General features: G+C 42.1%; 1 protein-coding gene across 2 annotated transcripts in view; it reads right to left on the reverse strand.

The window, feature by feature from the left end:
• Positions 1–18,157, reverse strand: part of LOC135448125 (deubiquitinase DESI2-like) — a 74,121-nt gene that overhangs the window by 1,569 nt on the left and 54,395 nt on the right. For both annotated transcript variants that reach the window (XM_064713703.1, XM_064713704.1), the window contains 2 exons: positions 16,942–17,035; positions 15,804–15,945 (listed from right to left, as the gene is read on the reverse strand). In XM_064713703.1, coding sequence (XP_064569773.1) covers positions 15,804–15,945; positions 16,942–17,035 — 236 coding nt within the window. The remainder of the gene's footprint in view (positions 1–15,803; positions 15,946–16,941; positions 17,036–18,157) is intronic.

An 18,157-nucleotide genomic window follows, 5' to 3' on the forward strand; every position in this document is an offset into this window, starting at 1 on the left:
CACAGATACTGTTTTACAAGGTCATATCAAATTCAGCACAATGAAACAAATTGCTTCACATTGCAGACCCTTTCTTTTGTAGCATTTAGCCATGCAGACATACAGGTGCCAGATTTTAATACCTGTATCTGGCTTAGACCACATAAAGTATGTTTCCCTTTACATTTTACTATCCCTTAGCAGGCACAGAAGAGACACAGGGAACTGATCAGCAGGCATGCCTCAAGAGCCTGTCTTTAGTAAATTTACTGCCTGTCTGTAAGGCCCTACACTGGAATGCTAGAGCCTAAAGTCCGTAGCAGGTTCGGGAGTCATAATACCTGAATTCTCCTTCCCTCCCTGTGTTGCTTCCCATGGAGCAAGAGAGACAGAGAGGAAACTCCACCCCACAGACCTTGTCCCACAATTTATATGAATTAATGTTTCCAGGGTTGTCCATACTGTACCTTTTGCCAGTACTAAATTCCTCTGCTCTTCCTCCCACCCACTTTCTGACTAAAACCACACTTAATTTAATACCAGGTACTGCAAAAACTCCAAGGGTGTTTGTCTGGAGTCCACTAAGAAGATGATTTGGTGATAAATCTCTTATTTGCAAGTTAACGTAGAGCTTAGAGGTTTCAAGAAGTTTTCAGGGAGAATGGAACATTTTCTAGAGGGTGGGCTGTACTGTGTTGCAGCTGGTCCTTCCTGCAAATGGCCAGGTCAGAACACTCCAAGCTCCATTCCAACAGTCACCTTGAGCATAAGGGAATTAGCTTGCTCCAACAGTGTGACATTTCCAATGAGGTGTGGAGAAGGCAGCAAACCTGTGACTGTGCTAATTTGACTACAGAACTCACTTTATTTTTACAGGCATTGTTTAAAAATCAATGTGTGAAATTGGAGACATTATCATTAGGTATCAGAGAATGAGCAGAGCCATTTAGCTGCTAAAATTACTTGCAAGCATAGACTGTTCTTTACCTAATGCACTCCAAGGACTTCTATTTCAGTTCTCACCAATGCTGCATTCCACTTAACCTTAGACACACAAATATGAATCTGTATTTTTGAAATGTTTAAACTGGGGATGCTTATTCAATTAACAATTTTTTATCTCCATCTAGATTCCTTGATTTCCATTGCTAGACATATTGCCTGAACCCATAGGTGGATACCCTCTCCACATATGCTTGAGACTCATTAACAGAAAATTTGCTGACCCATTTGATTTTCTTACCAGACATATCGGACAATTTTCACAAGAATACTGCTGAAGTTTAAGACTCTATTTGATGTGTTCCACTCGAACATTTTTACCTACACTACACTAATTTGACCTGAGCCAATCACAAGTTGCACTACAATTTCCCTCAGATTTTGTAGCATTCCTCTTTCTTCCTCTTCAGGAACTTAGGCAACATATTGCCATAGAAAGTGACTCAGTTTAGGCTCCTTGTGATATATGCATGCATGTGAGTTTAGTTCTCAAGCAGTTTAAAGTATTAATTAAGACTTCCTCCTAGATATTAATAGATAGAACAACTAAACCAAAGTATGATTCTTTGGAAAATTAGCTGAAACAACAGAACAGCATAAGGTAATATGGCCTGAAATGGAAATACTGCTTTTAAGAGTTGGGTTTATTTTCCAAGTACATCCCCTAGCAACTGAAATAGCACTTCCCAATGTAGAAGCAATGATGAGGTGGCTGCCTTATTTTTATAGGAGCTTCTTCACCCATAGAATGAATCAATAAGGCAAGGAAGAGCCAGAACAAGAATGAAGATGTGTGGGTGTCGGGCCACCAAGCAACAAAGGGCAGTTTGTAGACCTCAGGGATAATGATGCAGTCAAAGTGGTTTCCCCTTACCTCAGTGCTGCTTGCCATGTCACCTCTTGTCTATGTAGCCTCATGGCAGAACACAATGTTCAATAGGAACAAAAGGGCAATGGCAGGGAATGCTACCAACACTACAATCTGCTTCTCTGTTTTTCACTCCTTGACATAAAGCACATTGTGCTGGAGCATCCAGCAGTGCTTAGCTAATGGAGAAATATCAAATGAATCCCTGGCTGCCATGGGATTAAACCAATTGAGTTCAAATAAAACAGCACAAGCAAGATGAAGTGGGTGTTTTCCAACTGCATGTGAAATCACAGAAAAATTACCTACTGCAGCTCTTCTGAGAAATTCTGCACTGAAAACCACTCACTGGAACAATAAATTCACTGAATGCTGTTACCACCCATTGTTCCCATCAGCAGAACCCTTTTTCAGATGTTTTTAGAGTTGAAAATTTCACATGGGGTTTTTTATGTCAAAGAAGTGGGGTTTTCTCTGTTGTAGGGGATGAACTTCTCTGTGGTATGTAATGTACTAACTCTGATAGGAGATGTAAATAAATAAAAAACTGTTACAGGTCAGAAATTGCAGCAAGCACAACTTCTGATTGCAGACCAGTTCTTGCTTCAGGCACTTGGGTGAAGGCTGCATGTACTTGCAGCTTCCACTGAGCAGCACCAGCTGCCAGAAAGCCAAGTCTCCCATAGGTGCAGCTGCTTCTGGGGACTCGGTGTGAGAGCTGTGAGTGACCCAGCTGGCACCTGCAGAGTCAAGTGGAAACAGCCATCCAGCCATCCTTGGCTGAAGCCAAATGGGCAGGAGAAATAGGACCTGACAGTCTGGGTGCTTTTTCTAGGCAACTGTCAAATCCACACCAGGATTTCAACTCATCAGGAAACAACTAATTTGGGATATGGAAATATCCTCCAAATATCTTAAGCTGTATCATCTTGCACTAAATAGTCAAATGTACAAACCGGTTAAAATGTACAAACTGCCCTGCACCGTCTCCCCTCCCCTAAGTGTCCTAGGAACTACCTGTCCCTGCTGGGCAAGGCTTTAACATTTCCCTGTAAATCTTTGCAGCGGGCAGGGGAACAGCCTAGCAGCTGGCCCATATGGGCTGAAATGCCATCCAGCAATGGAAGATTTCCTGAGTCTCCTGCCTTTTAGAAGACAATGTTATCAATGTGCTGTATTTTGAGAGGGCTTTGGTTCTATGGGCATATGCTAGACATTATCTGAGATAGTCTAACAGGATGAGCCCCTTTCAAAATATAGAGAAAAGCTGATCGGTTGTAGATCCTAAGAGAAAACTCTCAAATGTAATAGGTTCTGTGCTGTGCTGGATGATGCAACTGGGGCAATTCAAACCATGCATGGAAGTATAACTCAAGGCACTGAGGATATTTTTTGTAAGTGAGCCCTCTCACTTACAAAATCCATGTAGTGCTCCAATTCATGAGAATCAAGATGAACAGAGGCAACGTAACATTCCTCAAACAATACAAACTAACTACTTCAATTCTCATCTTCAAACTGAGGCTTGGAGAGTTCAGTGCTGAACATCTGTTGAAGCACCCGCCACCTCTTCAACTTAGCAGCCTTGCTAAAGATGAGGTGGAGTCCACATGGGGCATGGATCCATTTGAGCTACTCTACAGAATTCCCCTTGGTGTCTCTTGAAGAATGCAGAGGGGTTTTAATGGCACCTGAGGAGTCTAACACACACCTCAGAGCAATTTAAGAGCAAAGGCTTTAGAACTACAGGGGAATCATTATAGCATTTGCATGAAATGGTTCCTACAAGGACTACACAATACAGCATAGGTTATACTGATCAGAATTTCAGAATAAGGCCATTAGATGCAAACCAGCATATCTGCTGAGGCAAGGCCTGCAGGCTGTGCTAGAGCAGCCAAAACACATATGTGGAAAGAGAAAGTGGCAATTCAATCCGTGTACTTCTTTGACACTTCTAGAATAAACCCGTAATCCAACACACAGGGACATCTTTTTTGCCACCTCACAAAAACCAACCTGGCAGCATAACTGCCCAGTGCTGGCAGAGCTGAGGGAGTTTGAGTGCACCAACAAGGAATATACCTATTAGCTCTGCACCTCAGTCAGCTGCTGCACATAGTGTGTACACTGAAAATAACATTTTTGAGAGAGAACAGACATAACCACCTTCACAACACACACCTGAAGGTAGTGTCTCACCTTGGTGGACTTGGCATGCTAGATCAATTGCTTGAAACAGATTTATAGTATACTTACTGTGTAAAAATTACAGTTTCTATTCTAGGGAATTCAAGCAGCCTTTGGGAATCACCAGAATAGATAAAGTGCCACTGGGCTGTAAAGCTGCCTGCAGCACACGTTCAGCAGAGCCAGGAATGGCCTGTGACTTACAGAGGAAAGGCTATAGCTGAGAAACTGTAGATGAGGATAAATGAGCTCAGTAATGAAGCTATGTTCTGGGAGGTAGCAGCCTGAGTCAAAGTCAGGACGGTAGCAGCCAAGTCAAAGGAATTTTAAATTATTTTAAGCAACTGCCTGAAATGCCCCCATTCTCCTATGCAATCCGTTTTTGTTCTGCAACTCCTACAGGTCTTCTCTAGGACTGTGGGTGTTGTAAAGTAGAGGTAGCATCTGCACCATCTATCTGAGACTAGCCAGGAGTGAAGAAAAAAGGAAAGCATTGAAAGGAGGAAGTAATACCTATGGTCTTGTGAAATATGAGTCTCCTTGAGCCAGGTCTCATAAGCTCTTGGAGATACATTTCACACCCAAGATAGCTCAGCTATCCTAGAAGGCATAAAATCAGCAGGATGGCTTCTGTGGTAGTGTTGGAAACAAAAAGGTTTTAATAAAAGGCAAAATAACAAAACTCTTTACAGAGGAAAACCAAGCCAGGTGCAAGAGTCTTTGCCCCTGGTAAAACACTCAGAAAAGCAATTCCTTTCTTTGTTCTCTTCTTTTTCTAGTAAATTGCTCAGGTGGGACTTTTTTGGCTCCTGTCCAATTAGTTATCCTTAAGTTTGAGGTGAAGTCCCCCAGGTCCTATGAGATGTCTTTTCACCTAACTGAGGAGAGAAACTTCTGGGCTTACTTCCTTTTTAAGGGGACAAAGGATAGTTTTGTCACCCTGTCAACAGGGGGCACTTTCCTATAGTCTTACTCCCCTTGTGAAGCTAGTTAGAAGCATGTCAGTCACCTCTGTGGACATGTGGTAGAAGGACAGAGTTGCCTTTCTGCAGCAGTGTGCATGCACAGATGATGGGGTAGGTAGCTCTGGGTCAAATGAGACAGCTGTCTCATAGCACCTCAGCACTCACAGCACTGTTTCAGCTTCGCTGGCCAGGCCACCAGTGGAGAGACAGTGGCTGCAATTGTGACATCTTGTTGAACCACATTGAGAGCTGGATTCTGAGTGGCATCACTGATTAGTCATGTACCAACACTGGAGCATGGCAGTGCCCTCTTGAGCGTGAAGGTCTTTGTAACGAGCACTTGTAAGTACAGCCAACAGTTGCAGGGTGATAGGGGAGGTAGCAAGTGGCCTCATAACAGATGACCATTTGGGGAAAACTGGGTATAATTGAGTCTGGGTTGTTAATGACATTTAAAATAAATAATCTCCCACCAAATGAATGAACAACTGCAATTTGGCAAGAAGAGGAATTGCCTTCTCCTAGCCGATGCTGTTTCAAGAGCACTGGCTGAGAACAGCTGTTGCTTAACAAGGTCATGCTGAGCATGACCAGGCCAGCCCATATGCATAGAGGGACAGACATTAAGAGTGTCTATTTTTCCTGCATAGCTAACCAGAAAACTCTCGTGTTTTGGTCTCAAGCCTTGTTTCCTAACATCACTGAGAAGCAGATTGCTGCAGATGGAGATACAATGAGAAGGGAGAAAACAAGAACTTGGAGAAATTGAGAAAGTTCTTCTGCATGACTGTTGGTAGGACTCCTAAGCAAAGGGTTCCAGTCTCAAAAGCCTTTCAACATATTGAAACAGTTCATTACACCTCTCACACTTTTCATTTATCATCGGGCTGTGGTCAAAAGGACAGGGGTATTTTTTGCCATTTTCATTTGTGGAAAGGAGGCACTATTCTCAGGCATTTGCACACACACAGACTCAAAGACTCCATGAGGGTGTGACTAGGAATGAACTCCCCATACCTTGTGAACTAACTTAGCCCCAAGGTATTATGCTCATTTGTAATATAAGAAAGCAGGGGTTTCAATTTGGCAAGACAGATGCAAAAAGCAGATAAAATAAAATAGGTGATAAACCCGCCACATTTACACCAGCTCCAGAGAGATATTTTTCTTTTGTTAAATTTCCTCTTAAAATACCTTCACTTTTATGGATCACATTATAGGGAAAATCTAAAATAGCTGCAGAGGTATGTATCGCAACAAAATCAGACCTTTTTAAAAAAATTGAAATTATGTGCTAATATCTTGCCATTTAGCTGTGTTGATTTCAGTTTCAAATTACCTGCCAATTCATATTATTCTCCTGCACAAATAGATAAATGGGGAAAGAAGATGGACTGAGAGCTGAAAAGTGCATATAAAAAGTTATCCCAGTAGTAATTTTTGTTGGGCTATTCAGGATAGCAAGGCTAAAGAGCTTAACAGTGGGGGGAAAATATTTTTATAGAAACCTTCATTCTAAGGAATTCCCAAAGACTTCATAAATTTCAACTTATACACAACCTACACCTAGAAATGTTTTACTGCTGCAGAGACACCACATCAGGAATGCAATACAGCAGTTTATTAACTGTATGCAGTCAAAACTGTGGATGCATACAGGCAGAAGCAAGATGAAAAATCACATCCATCTGAAAGCATGAGTATAAATTTACGGATGCAGGGCATCTTTATAAATAAGCTTCTTTTAAACATATGTGGCAACTAAAAATCAGAAAACAAACACAGCCTGTTTTCCATGGAGCTAACAACATTCAAAGGCTGCTGTAATGGAGCAAGCCTTTCCATCAGCTTCACTGAGGACTGGCTCAGGCACCAGGAAATAAAGCTTTCCTAATGTTCTTTCATGTCCTGTGGCTGTTTGTTTGTTTCTTCATTTTTTTTCTGTCTTTTATGTCTGTTGGGAGCATTGTCTCCATTAACAGAATTGCACATAGATTTTCACTCAACAAAACACCTACCTCCTCTGCAACAGAGGCAACTGAAAAGCAGTTGTTGACTAAGGAAGACATCAGCAGTATTTGTCTACTTAGGATTTGCTAAAGATTGGTTTATAAAAGCTTTTGCTGCTTTTGACTGTGATTCAAATGCCACCTGAACCTCCTTTTCTCTGGTGTTTAATCCTTTCTCTGTGATAGCTTTCAGGCTAAGGAGAGCTTCCTAGAGTTGAATAAGTCACATGTGCCTGGGGATGGACCTGAAAAGCTTTAGTCTTGAATTATTCACAGATGATTGAAAAACTGCTCTCACTTGATCCTTGATTCAGCAAACCTGCCTTATTTCAGAGAATTTGCTGAAAGTCAAGCTTCTCTGAAGAAAGCAGGATTCTGATGTAGGTTTGTTATGTGCTGCCAGTATTGCTGTGGCGAAAAAGGATGGGAGAATATTCAAAGAGAACATAATAAGTACTGACTACCATCTCCTGTCACTTCAGCACAACTCCACACTCTCCACAAGTAAAATACAATCCCTCTGTTCTACCAAAACTCCAGCCACATTGCCAAAGGACAGCTGGGACAGCCGCACCATCAGGGAAGTACACACCAGGCACAGAGACTGCTGCACTGCAGTTACAAGAGATGCACATTTCCTGCTATCACACTGACATGCAATGACAATGCCTCCCTCTGCTATTACCAATAGAACAGATCTCTATCAATAATACAAAGGAAGGGGTAAAGAAGCCCTAGCTCCCATCCTAGGCCCAGTGATCTGCCTGCAAGCAAACTTGATTGCACCAGGACATCCCCTGCCTATCAAGGAGGTTGAGGTGTGTGGCTTTACCAAGCATTTCCATCTGGCATGCAGGTTTAATAGTATCCCTGTGGTGCTGACATTAATTATGGGTATGCTAGATGCCTGCTGCACTCCTCAGTAACCACCAGAATCCACTGTGGAAACTCTATCTGTTACTCTTCATGGTATTTCCTGTTGGAGACTACCCTTTTACGCTGATTTGAGAGAGTCCTGGTGACTTCAGGAGACTCGAACCTATTTACTTCCCAGGCTGAGCATTGTAGTGCTGCAGCTCTAGCTGCAAACTATTTGATTGGGACAGGGTTCAAAAAATCCCTGCCTTCTAGGATCCAGCCTCATCTAGGATGCTAAAGAATTTTCCAAGGCTGATTTCAGCAACCTCAGATACTTAGAAGACTCTCTTTCTCTCCTTTGTTAACAAAGAACAGGCCCAGCTCACTTTGTTAACCCCTAGATGTATTTTCCAAGGCCACTTTAGCCCAAGGACAAGATCACCAATTCTCAAAAATAATCTCTTTGTAGAAACTTCTGAAAATTCTACAACTTCAAAATGAGCTTCTAAAACAACAAAGACAAAATTTCCAATTTAGAACTCTCACTTCCTCTGCTGAAATGTGTTGTCTCCCTGTTTATGTAAATAATTAAGGTAGGAGAGTTCCCACATGAGAGGCTGAGGGATTCCCTACTTCAGAACATCTTGTGGCTGATATTCAGGAGAACTTTTCCTGAAATGTAGGACAAAAGGTAAATAAATCCTTAGTCCAACTTGCTCTCCTGCACCTCAGCAATCTTCTCCCTTTCAGTTACTTGTGAATGAGTATGTCTCATCAGCTAGAAGTTCTGTTTGAACAAAACATCCTAGCAATAGTTTTATTAAAATAATCAAATCCTTCTAGAAGGCTCTGCTTTTGAATACCTTGTTTACTCCAAAAATCCTAGTTCAACTCTAATAATGAGTTCAAATTTTAACCATTTGTCCAGATGGCATTTTTGAGCCCTTTAGATCCAATCATTTGGATCAAGAAATGCTGAGCAATAAGGAAACATTTACTATTTAAAGCAGTACAGGGATGAAAAGGATCAGTAGGTACAAAAGGAAGCTGGATAATGAGATACCAATATGTTTTCCCAAAGAGTTTTTGATTCCTGAAATCCAAATGACCTTAAAACACCTTCTGAAGAATGATGAAATGTGGGCACTAACTTCACAGTTGGGTCTGATCTTTTTTAATAGGTTTCTCTGGGTTAAAGAGAAAGACTAAGCAATTTGGGAAGCAAATAGGGATTTTTGACAGTGCTTCATCACCCCTCAGTGATGTGGTGAGATCCTGCTTTCATAAACTCTGAGGGAATTTATACCAGACCATTCAAGTGTGTCTCAGGGTATACAGAGGGTTTTGATCTTTTCCAGTACTTAAGATGAATTACTCATACAAATCAAAAAGAGATCATTCCTCTTTCAAGAAGATGAGGGAAAGATGTCATACAAGAATAAAACCTTTTGCCACTGCCATCCTCAGGTAAAGCTCCAGCGTCAGCAATTTATAGGGCAAAGCAAACCACTGCCTCTCAATTAATTTTCTAATTATAATGAGCATCAACTTCATATGTTATCAAAAGGCCCTGTAAGACCCAGTGACTTCATTGCTTTCCCACCACTAGTAAGGCTTTTGGGAACTAAAAGGGGCTGCCTTCCCTAATGCTCAGAAGTCACATTTCTTTGATAATGATGTGCTGTATGTCCAATAGCAAGGTACTGGAGGGTTTCCTTAAATAGGGATAGTTGCTTGGCAGTAATCACATTAATGAAAGGAGAGGAGTGGCTTCCTTGAGTCATTTCACTTATCATCCAGTTATGGTGCTGATTCAGAGGTGTTTTTCTCTCTTCCCATGGCGGTTTGTCCTTTTCTGAGATGTGTTGTAGCAACTGTCGTCACTCTGGTAAGAACACAGCTCCACAGCTTATTTAGAATACTGCAGAAGCATAGAAAATTGCTGGTGAGAAGTCAAATGAGTTGTCTTCTGTTTGTGAATGGGCTAAGAACCAAAAGCTTTTTCAGGGTCTTTAACATCCTGTGACATGTGTGATCCTTACACTCAGCAGTGAGGAATATCACCAGACTGGAGAAGAACCTCAAAGCAGTAAATCTTCATCCTCCCCCAGAACCTCCAGTTGCTGCTATCTCCTGGGCAGAAGCTGTCCTCAGGCACTGTACACTCACCATATGCCCACCCATCCAGAGGGCTCAGATTCTCACCTTCCCAAACTCAAACCCTGTCAGTCAACCTTCCACCTTTATGTGTGTTTGGAAGCACAAGCCGTGCCAGGTGTGCTTTTGCCTCACCCAGGAGCTGCCTTCCACAAGTCCAAATTCTGTTTGCAGGGAAACTATGAGCTGCGGTCTTGCCCTGAAAAGAGCCTTCTGACAGCAATTTCACCATTCCCTGTGTCTGCATGCTCCTCCCTAACTCATATCCAAAGAAAAGACTTGGCTTATCACATCACAGCTTCTTGTGGCCCGCTGCTGCAGTGGCCAGTGTTTCTGCAAAGCAGTGGCAAGGATCGGACCTAAGACCTCCAGACCTTGCAAGGGAACTTGCAGTACAGGAATTTGAGTTTGGCTTTTCCCTTTCTGCTTGTCTTCTTTAGAGCAATTTGTAACTTCTGTCATTTTTCTAGCTCACATCTCCATGTTCTAAAAGAATCAGGAAATTCAACAGTTCAGATTACGGAAAGATCTAATTATTTTAGCCTTTTCTCTTTGTTTTAAAATGTTTTTCTAATGTTCAAAGGCCAGTATTTTTCACCATCTGGCAGAATTTAAACAGTCTTTTTCATCAGCCAGGACAAGTCATAAAGAACATAAATATTTTGCAATTACTTGAAGGGCCCTTTGAACGTAATGCTGTAGGTATACATTGGGGAGGATTGCAGGGGATTTTTAGGAACAAAGTAACTTAAAACAAATGATCAAACAGAAGGGCTTTTTCCAATCTTGACATAGTCCTAACTGAATTCCCCACACATGCATAACTTAATCAGAATGAAACCCCACAGGAGTACTAAAGCACAGAATAGTACATAAACTCAGAACAGGACGTGAAGTTTGAGATCTGATGATGATGGCTTCACTGATTTTTCTTTGCATAAATTGTAAGCATAAGTCCTCCAAAGGGATTGCCCATCCTCTTGGACGTTTTCTTCAGAGAGTATGATACTGCTTGATTTTGGGGACTATCAATATAAGCAATGTGAAAGTAGTAAGCTTCTTGCAAGCAAGTTGCTAATCCCAGTTGATAGACCTCTTCATTTTAACCCACAAACAATTTGCTTAAGAGGTTTATAAATGCAGGTATCATGACATCATGTCACAGGAATCAAGTGGCTGAGGCCACCTTGACTAGATTTGACTGCTTGACTCAAGGGCCTCTCACATTTTCACACTGACATAGATGGTTAGGGTAAAGGGAGCTGCAAAGGGGTATGAAGTGGTGTGTATAGAGTGACCTTAAATTGGAGCTGGGCAAATGCTCAGGGAGTGCATCAGATTTCTTTCTTATGATTACCCATCAGGAAATTATGCCCTGCTTTACATCAGAACTTCCTTCAAAACTAATTAATATGCTGTGCAGACACTTATGCTTTCTGGTAGTTCTTCACTTCTTGAATAACCCAAAGTTCCTGGTGAAGAAGAGTCCACAGGAAGAGACTCCTGATCATGCAGCATATTCACTTACTGAGAAGGCTGCCATAAAATGGCATTAGAGACAATGAAGTCTGAACTGCTGCAGCTAAAACTGCAGCATTCTTTGTTTCCAGACAAGCTGCTTTGTGAGTAGACCAAGCCATGTCTCTTTGTTCCAGCAGCTGCTCATTAAAAGTCCATAGGGAACTGGCAGAGCAGGGAGAGAACTAAGTCTTGAACAAGTTAAATATGTTCAACAGTTTGCAGTAGGGAGCAAGGGAACTTCAGAGCTAAGTGGCAATGAGAGAGTAACAAAGAAAGCCTCTTGCAGCTTACAAGTGATGTGGGCAGGAAGTTCAGAAGACTCAGAAGAGATGTGTGGATTCAGGGAGAGGCTCAATGCCACAGCAGCACACAATGAGGCTGCAATTGCACTGCAAAGTGAGTTTTTGTGCTGCATTTCTGTAGTCCAGGGATTTTTCAAGATGCATGGCCAAATGGCAGAGTGGCAGTCACGGGTCCAGACACGTCCCTAACCATCAGCAGTCAGCCTGCATGTAGCTCTTAAAGACTATTACTAGTTATCATGGGGAGACCCAAGACATCATCATATTAAATGCAAATTTGACAGAAAAAAATATTTCCTAAACAGATGTAGATGGAAGATTTCTGAATGGATGTTCTCTTTGCTGAGAAAACACAGGTAAAGGAAAAGAAAATAAAAACAATCTGAAAATGAAGTGTGGTTTCAGCAGTCCTTCTCAGCATGTGGAACCTGTCCTACAAGTCCTGGCAGTTGGATATGTGACTGTTTTTTCCCAATATGATTCTGAGGAAGCTGATCCAGGAAGGAGGGTCAATCTTACACCTCCTTTCCTTTCTCTCTGCAGAATTGTGACTCCAGTCAGCAGCACACATGACTACATTTACCCTCAGTCTATAAGACCAGATGGCTGGCATTATCCTCCCAGCCCATGGCCCTGCCACAGGGACAACCTCTGCATGGATACTAATCAGTATTAGCAAACCCACAGCCAGCTGAGGAAATGAGGGTGCCTGAACACAGCTCCCCAGCACAGGGCCTACAACCCTCAAGGCCTGCCAGCCAGGTCTGTGTAAACACTCATTAACTCAGACATCACCACTCAGCTATAAAGCTCTGTCTCTGGTTTTGCATGCTGAAACAGAACAATGCAAGCCAAAAACCCAGCAACTAACACTGGCAGGTGAGAGAGATGTCATCAAAAGATTTCAGAGCCCCTTTTTCAGGAAGCAAAGAACCCAGTACGTGAGGAGGGGGATACTTTGGCACAGCACAGGGATGTGACCTGCCTGGCATTACCCAGGAGGCTCAGAACAACCATCTCCTTAACTGTCCACAAGGGTTTATGCCTGTAAGCAGAAGAGCCTAAAGGGCTGTTGGGAGCAGAGCTGGGAATTCCCTCTTTCATGTTAAAAAGCATCCTTCACCCCAAGCCCTCTCTGTGGTGAAACGACGTTGTGGTACCTATAGCATCACCTTTCAGATGGGCTACAGACAACAGAGAGATTGAGAATTTGCACACAAAATCCTTGGCATCTTTATTTTTGTGGCTGGAATGAAACCCCAGTTCCAGTGCTTCATTATGTTGAGCAAAATTTCTACATCTTTTATTTTCATTCTTTGAATAATTTTTCCAGTTTACTGTCTTTAACTATCACAGGAGTATGCTATAATAGGTGCTAAATAGTTTTGCTGTTGTTGTAATTACTCATTTGTAGCTGATGAGTCTGAAGAAAAGAGCAATACAAATACTAAAGAGATGCATCTCATAATTGATTTTTGAGAGCAAATATAATTTTTGTTTTCGGGCCTATGTGATGACACTTATCTACACAGGCTTGTGAGCCAGTCATCATGTAGTCATCATGTTCTGTGCACTGTAAGGATGCATCCTGTAGTTCTGTGTGGAAGGGACTGGGACTTCCCAATGGGGTAATTTTTGGTTTGTTTGGTTGTAATGGGAACTACAGGAAGAAGAAGAGAAAAAAATCACTTAGGCTGGGAAGTAAAGAAAGCATTCAGAGAATAGAAACTTGCAGTTCTGTCTCTACAGATTTCAAGCAGACTTCTTCCAAAAGGTCAGAAGTATCCCAAGATAAGCTACGCTACTTCTCACCCAGCTCCAAATTTTCAAAATGACTGTACTTACCAGAATAGATGGGGCTACCTATTGCAAGGCAGCCACACATATTCCTCATGTTGCTGATGGAGGCTTATTGAATGGCTGGGACTTTTGCTTACTGTCATACCACCAGCTAATTTTGTAAGAATTTCACCTCCCATTTTCTGTATTCCTGTGCTAGAGACCATCCAGGACATTCTGCTCCTGGTCTTGCTGTCCAGCTCCTCTGGGTGCGCATTTGTAATGCTTTAGAGAGGGTTGATAAACACAGGCATATGTGAAGAGCAACAGCAACAAAAAATCCTGCTTGCCTATGAAGGGCTTATTTAAACTGACGTAAATCTCAAGAAAATGCTGCTCCCGGGAGCAGAAGTGTCAGAACCAGCCATTCAGGCTTTTGCTTTACAATCTAGACAGGTTATGGGGTAATGAATGAGTGCTCTAAATCCACCAAGAAAGCTCTTGCAGGAAAACTTAACCCTAAACTCCACTCCTATAAAGATACCCACTAAAAGCATATTGAAAACAAAATTAAAAATACATACCTAGTTTTTCTGTAAGATCTCTACTTGTGTTAGGAAGGCTGGACAAGGAAGGGGCAGTGAGGGATTCACTGATGTGTAGCAGTAAAATCAAGGAAGAATGGCTTTGATCTTATAGCTTAGAGACAAGACAGACATTTTACCTTTCAAAGTACATAGTAAGCAGTGACTTTATTTCACTGCTGCGGGTAAAGGATTTTGTTTATCTTTTCCTAGTAATCCCACAGCTTTCTCCTGAGTTTCCTTCGTTAAAGTTCCTATTTGTTGTTTTAGTAATTTGATATTTGATTCCAATTTAGTAGTGTGACTAACATTGATTTGCTCAGTGTACTGCTTGGAACTTCATTCTCTGTTTCTACCAATTAAATTCCTTCCTGTTTGTTTTAATTTGCTAACATTTGCAGAAAGGACTCTACATATAATTAATAAGGATGGAACCAATAGAGAATTGGTGTTCCTAAGAGCCTAAGTAAGTCCCTTGTAAATCAGTTGCTGGTTCTCAGATTCACTTGTTTTTTTCTTACGAAGTCATACAGTACTTTTTCCACACATATCACTTGGGATCCATGATGGGCTTATTTGGGGATGAATGAACACTTGTGGCAAAAGAGGAATAGGACCCTTGCCCCATATGATGAAGAAGGCCAAGAGATGTGTAATTAATTAGCATGAGGATTCCAGAGGGAGAAATTAAAGTTTCTCTGATACCATACCATATAATGACAAATTATATTCTCTCCTTGAGTTTTCCATAAAGCAAATATGGAAAGCACCGAAAGTTTTTATGGAAGGTGACTTCCATTTTTGCTTTTCCCATCTTTTTCTGACACTGGGTTAATCTGGAAATCAGATTTACACAAATGTTGAATATTCACACCTTAATTGAAACACACTTTAAACAGCTCATCTGGAAGTTGAGGAGGAAGGCAACTTCCCCCCAAAATAATCACATCTTTGGGAATCAAAAATAAGATACCCCAAAATCAGCAGATAGATGGAATAAAATTTGTGTTTCTCTGTGCTTCAGTTGTCTCTGAATAGAAATAACAGCTCTGTTATAATAATTTCTCAAAATTCACAGTGGTTTTGAGAACATGGAAAAGCACTGAAGATGTCCATAAGAAAATTAATTATTTTTAATAGGTTTGGATGGTGCAAATTAAATAAAGAAAAAGAATGCTCACTCTCTGAATACTGCAAAGTTTTGTTTCCAGAACACTGATAAACCATTTTTATGCCTTTGCAGATCATACACTGTTATTTATGTTTGCAATAAAAATGATGCACATCTGCATGCTAACCAGGTCTGTCCTTTCAATTCCTGCTCAGCGCCTGTTCAGTGAACCAAACTACAAGTACTCCTATTTTCCCACACAGTTTGGACCAAACATGTGATAAACCTTCCACATCTCTATCTCTGATCCCATCCCTTTCAACAGCCAAGGGCTTCCAAAAATATTAAGGGCAAAGAGAGAATATTTGGCTATGGGCTCTGACCTGGAAGGGTGTGCTGACCCCAGGTCCCTTGCTGTGAACATTACTCCAGATCTGAAGCAGTAAAAAACGAATAAACAAACCCCATTTGTGCCTACCTCAGCCAGAGCAGAAGAAAAGTGATTACAGTTCTTGTGCATCAAGTGGTATGCATTTCCTTTGTATTCCTTGCCCAGCTCTTCCATAATCTTATCCACGTCCTCTTCTGTGAAGTCCGTAGTGCCCAAGGCAATGGATTCTCTAGTTAAAATCAAAACATAGAACAGGAAGAACAGAAAGATACAGTGAAAAGTGCAATACGTACCAAGGGAGAAGGAAATTATCAGCTATTGGCAAGAAGGACAGGCCTAAAATGTTATTCACGTGCATATCTGAGGCTGTCAGAGACTGACTAACAGAATGGCACAGTAATATCCACAGCTTTTCCACAAAGCAAGTTATCACACAGACAACAGTCCTGAGATGATCTTGCTCACCACCAAGGAAGTCTCAGCTCTGGGGGTCTGCTCCTACTCTGCCCATCATCCCAGAAGAGAAATTTCTATTACAAGAGAGAAGTTGTTTTTTCCACAATTGAGAGGGTCCCCTGGGCCAGGAAGGAGCAGACTGACAACTTTATGCAGAAACCTATTGCTTCTCCCAATATTCACTCAGTAGCACTTGCTGTAAAATGGCCCTCAACATAAACTGGTGGTCTGGCAAGGTCAAGCCCCCCTGCCATGGACATTTCCTTGACCCACAGTCCCACAGTCTGAGCATTTCAAACAACACAAGAATGCAGCATCCTCTCAGACTCCTCTAACAGCCAGTCTGTCCCTTGTAACAGAGCAGCACAAAACACACACAATAACTTCAGATACTCTGTGCAGTATCCACATATAGTACTCATAAAAGGAGAAGTCTTATTTTTCCCCCTGTGCATTTGCTCTGTGTAGCAGGCAAAACTGGGAGAATAGAAGATGAATAAAATAGGAAAACAGAACTGCACTCATTCATAAGTGTGCTTTTAACCCCTGACAAACACAGTGCATCACTGTTCCCTCTTTGCTGTACGCACTCTTTTATCCACCTCCAAAATCCCTGCAGAGTTGCCTTTGAATCAGGGTCATGGAAAGGATGGCAGTGAGGGCACTTATGAAGAGAGTGAAAGGAGCACCCAGAGGACAGGATTTCCCTGCTCCCCCTACACCAATGGCTACCAGGAGCAGAAGGGAAGATGTAGAAAAGGGCCCTTACTTGAATTTAAAGGTCTCGCCAAGTTCTACCGCACTGCCAGGTGTGATCTCGAAAATCCCACTGAAAGGGTAGGGATGCCCTCCATAGGCAAACTCTGACAAGAAAAGAAACAGACTGTGAGTAATTGAATGAACGCCATGTCAGGAAAAAGTCTATGGCAGCTGTCTGCATGGCTCAACATCAGCACCAGGGGCTGGGCTCTTGCCAAAATCTGTTTCAGCCAGACTCTGAAAGCTGTTTTTGCTGCCTGGTTACCTTTTGGACTGAGGATGCCCTCACAGCCTCCCTCCATGCTAGCACTAGTCCTTTCCCACAGCACCAGGAAAACTCCTGAGTCTGTCTCTGTCCTCATCCAGGTGGCTTTCTCTCAGTGGAAAGTCCTGCATTGAAGGCATCTGGCTAAACCGTGAGAGGCTTCCAGAGGTGCTACAGAGCTGGAAGAAGCCATTTCTAGAGCAGGGAGAAAACAAATCTTCCAGAGGGATTTACAGGCAGTGAGTGGGAAGTCTTTGCAGAAAGGCTGATTGTACTCTGCTGCCTCAGCACACAGGTCGGGCCAGGTAGTCTATCCATGTCATACAGGCCACCTTGCAGGGCCTGTGAAACACAGCCTGTGATCCTCGTGGTGTCACACAGGCCATCTCACAGGGCCTGTGAAAGCCTCTGTGCTCAAAATGGAAATAGCACCAACAGGGGTTCTGGCTACTGCATGGCACTGCATGAAAATACCATGAGTGAGTAGCCAAGTCATTCCCATTTAATGCTGAAAAAGGAAACAAGGTCTGTGATGCTAGTTCATCCTTCCCCACACTACAGATGTTTTCCAGATCCCTTGACTTTTTAAATGGGTGGCTCTAATCAGCTTCTACCCCATCCAGACAATTTCAAAACATTTTCCTTTCTTTGTAACTCTACTGTTTAAAATCAACAGTTTCTAGTATCTGGAAATCCAGATTCCAAGATTTCTAGATCATATTCTAGACCACATTCATAAAGAATTAATGGACAAAAGATTTTTCCTGATGGGGAATTAGCACAAACACATCTGCAGGCCTTAAGACAACCCCTGATCCACCTCTCTTCCCCCTCCCTGATTTCTCCCATTCTCTATCTCCCTCCTTCACTACAGAATGGCTCCTCCCATCTGCCATCCTGCTACACACCTGCACAAGCTTTACAGGCTGCAGTTACAGGCTGAATAAGAAGGACTACATGG

Source organism: Zonotrichia leucophrys, chromosome 5 (genome assembly GCF_028769735.1).
Source record: "Zonotrichia leucophrys gambelii isolate GWCS_2022_RI chromosome 5, RI_Zleu_2.0, whole genome shotgun sequence".
NCBI lineage: Eukaryota > Metazoa > Chordata > Aves > Passeriformes > Passerellidae > Zonotrichia > Zonotrichia leucophrys.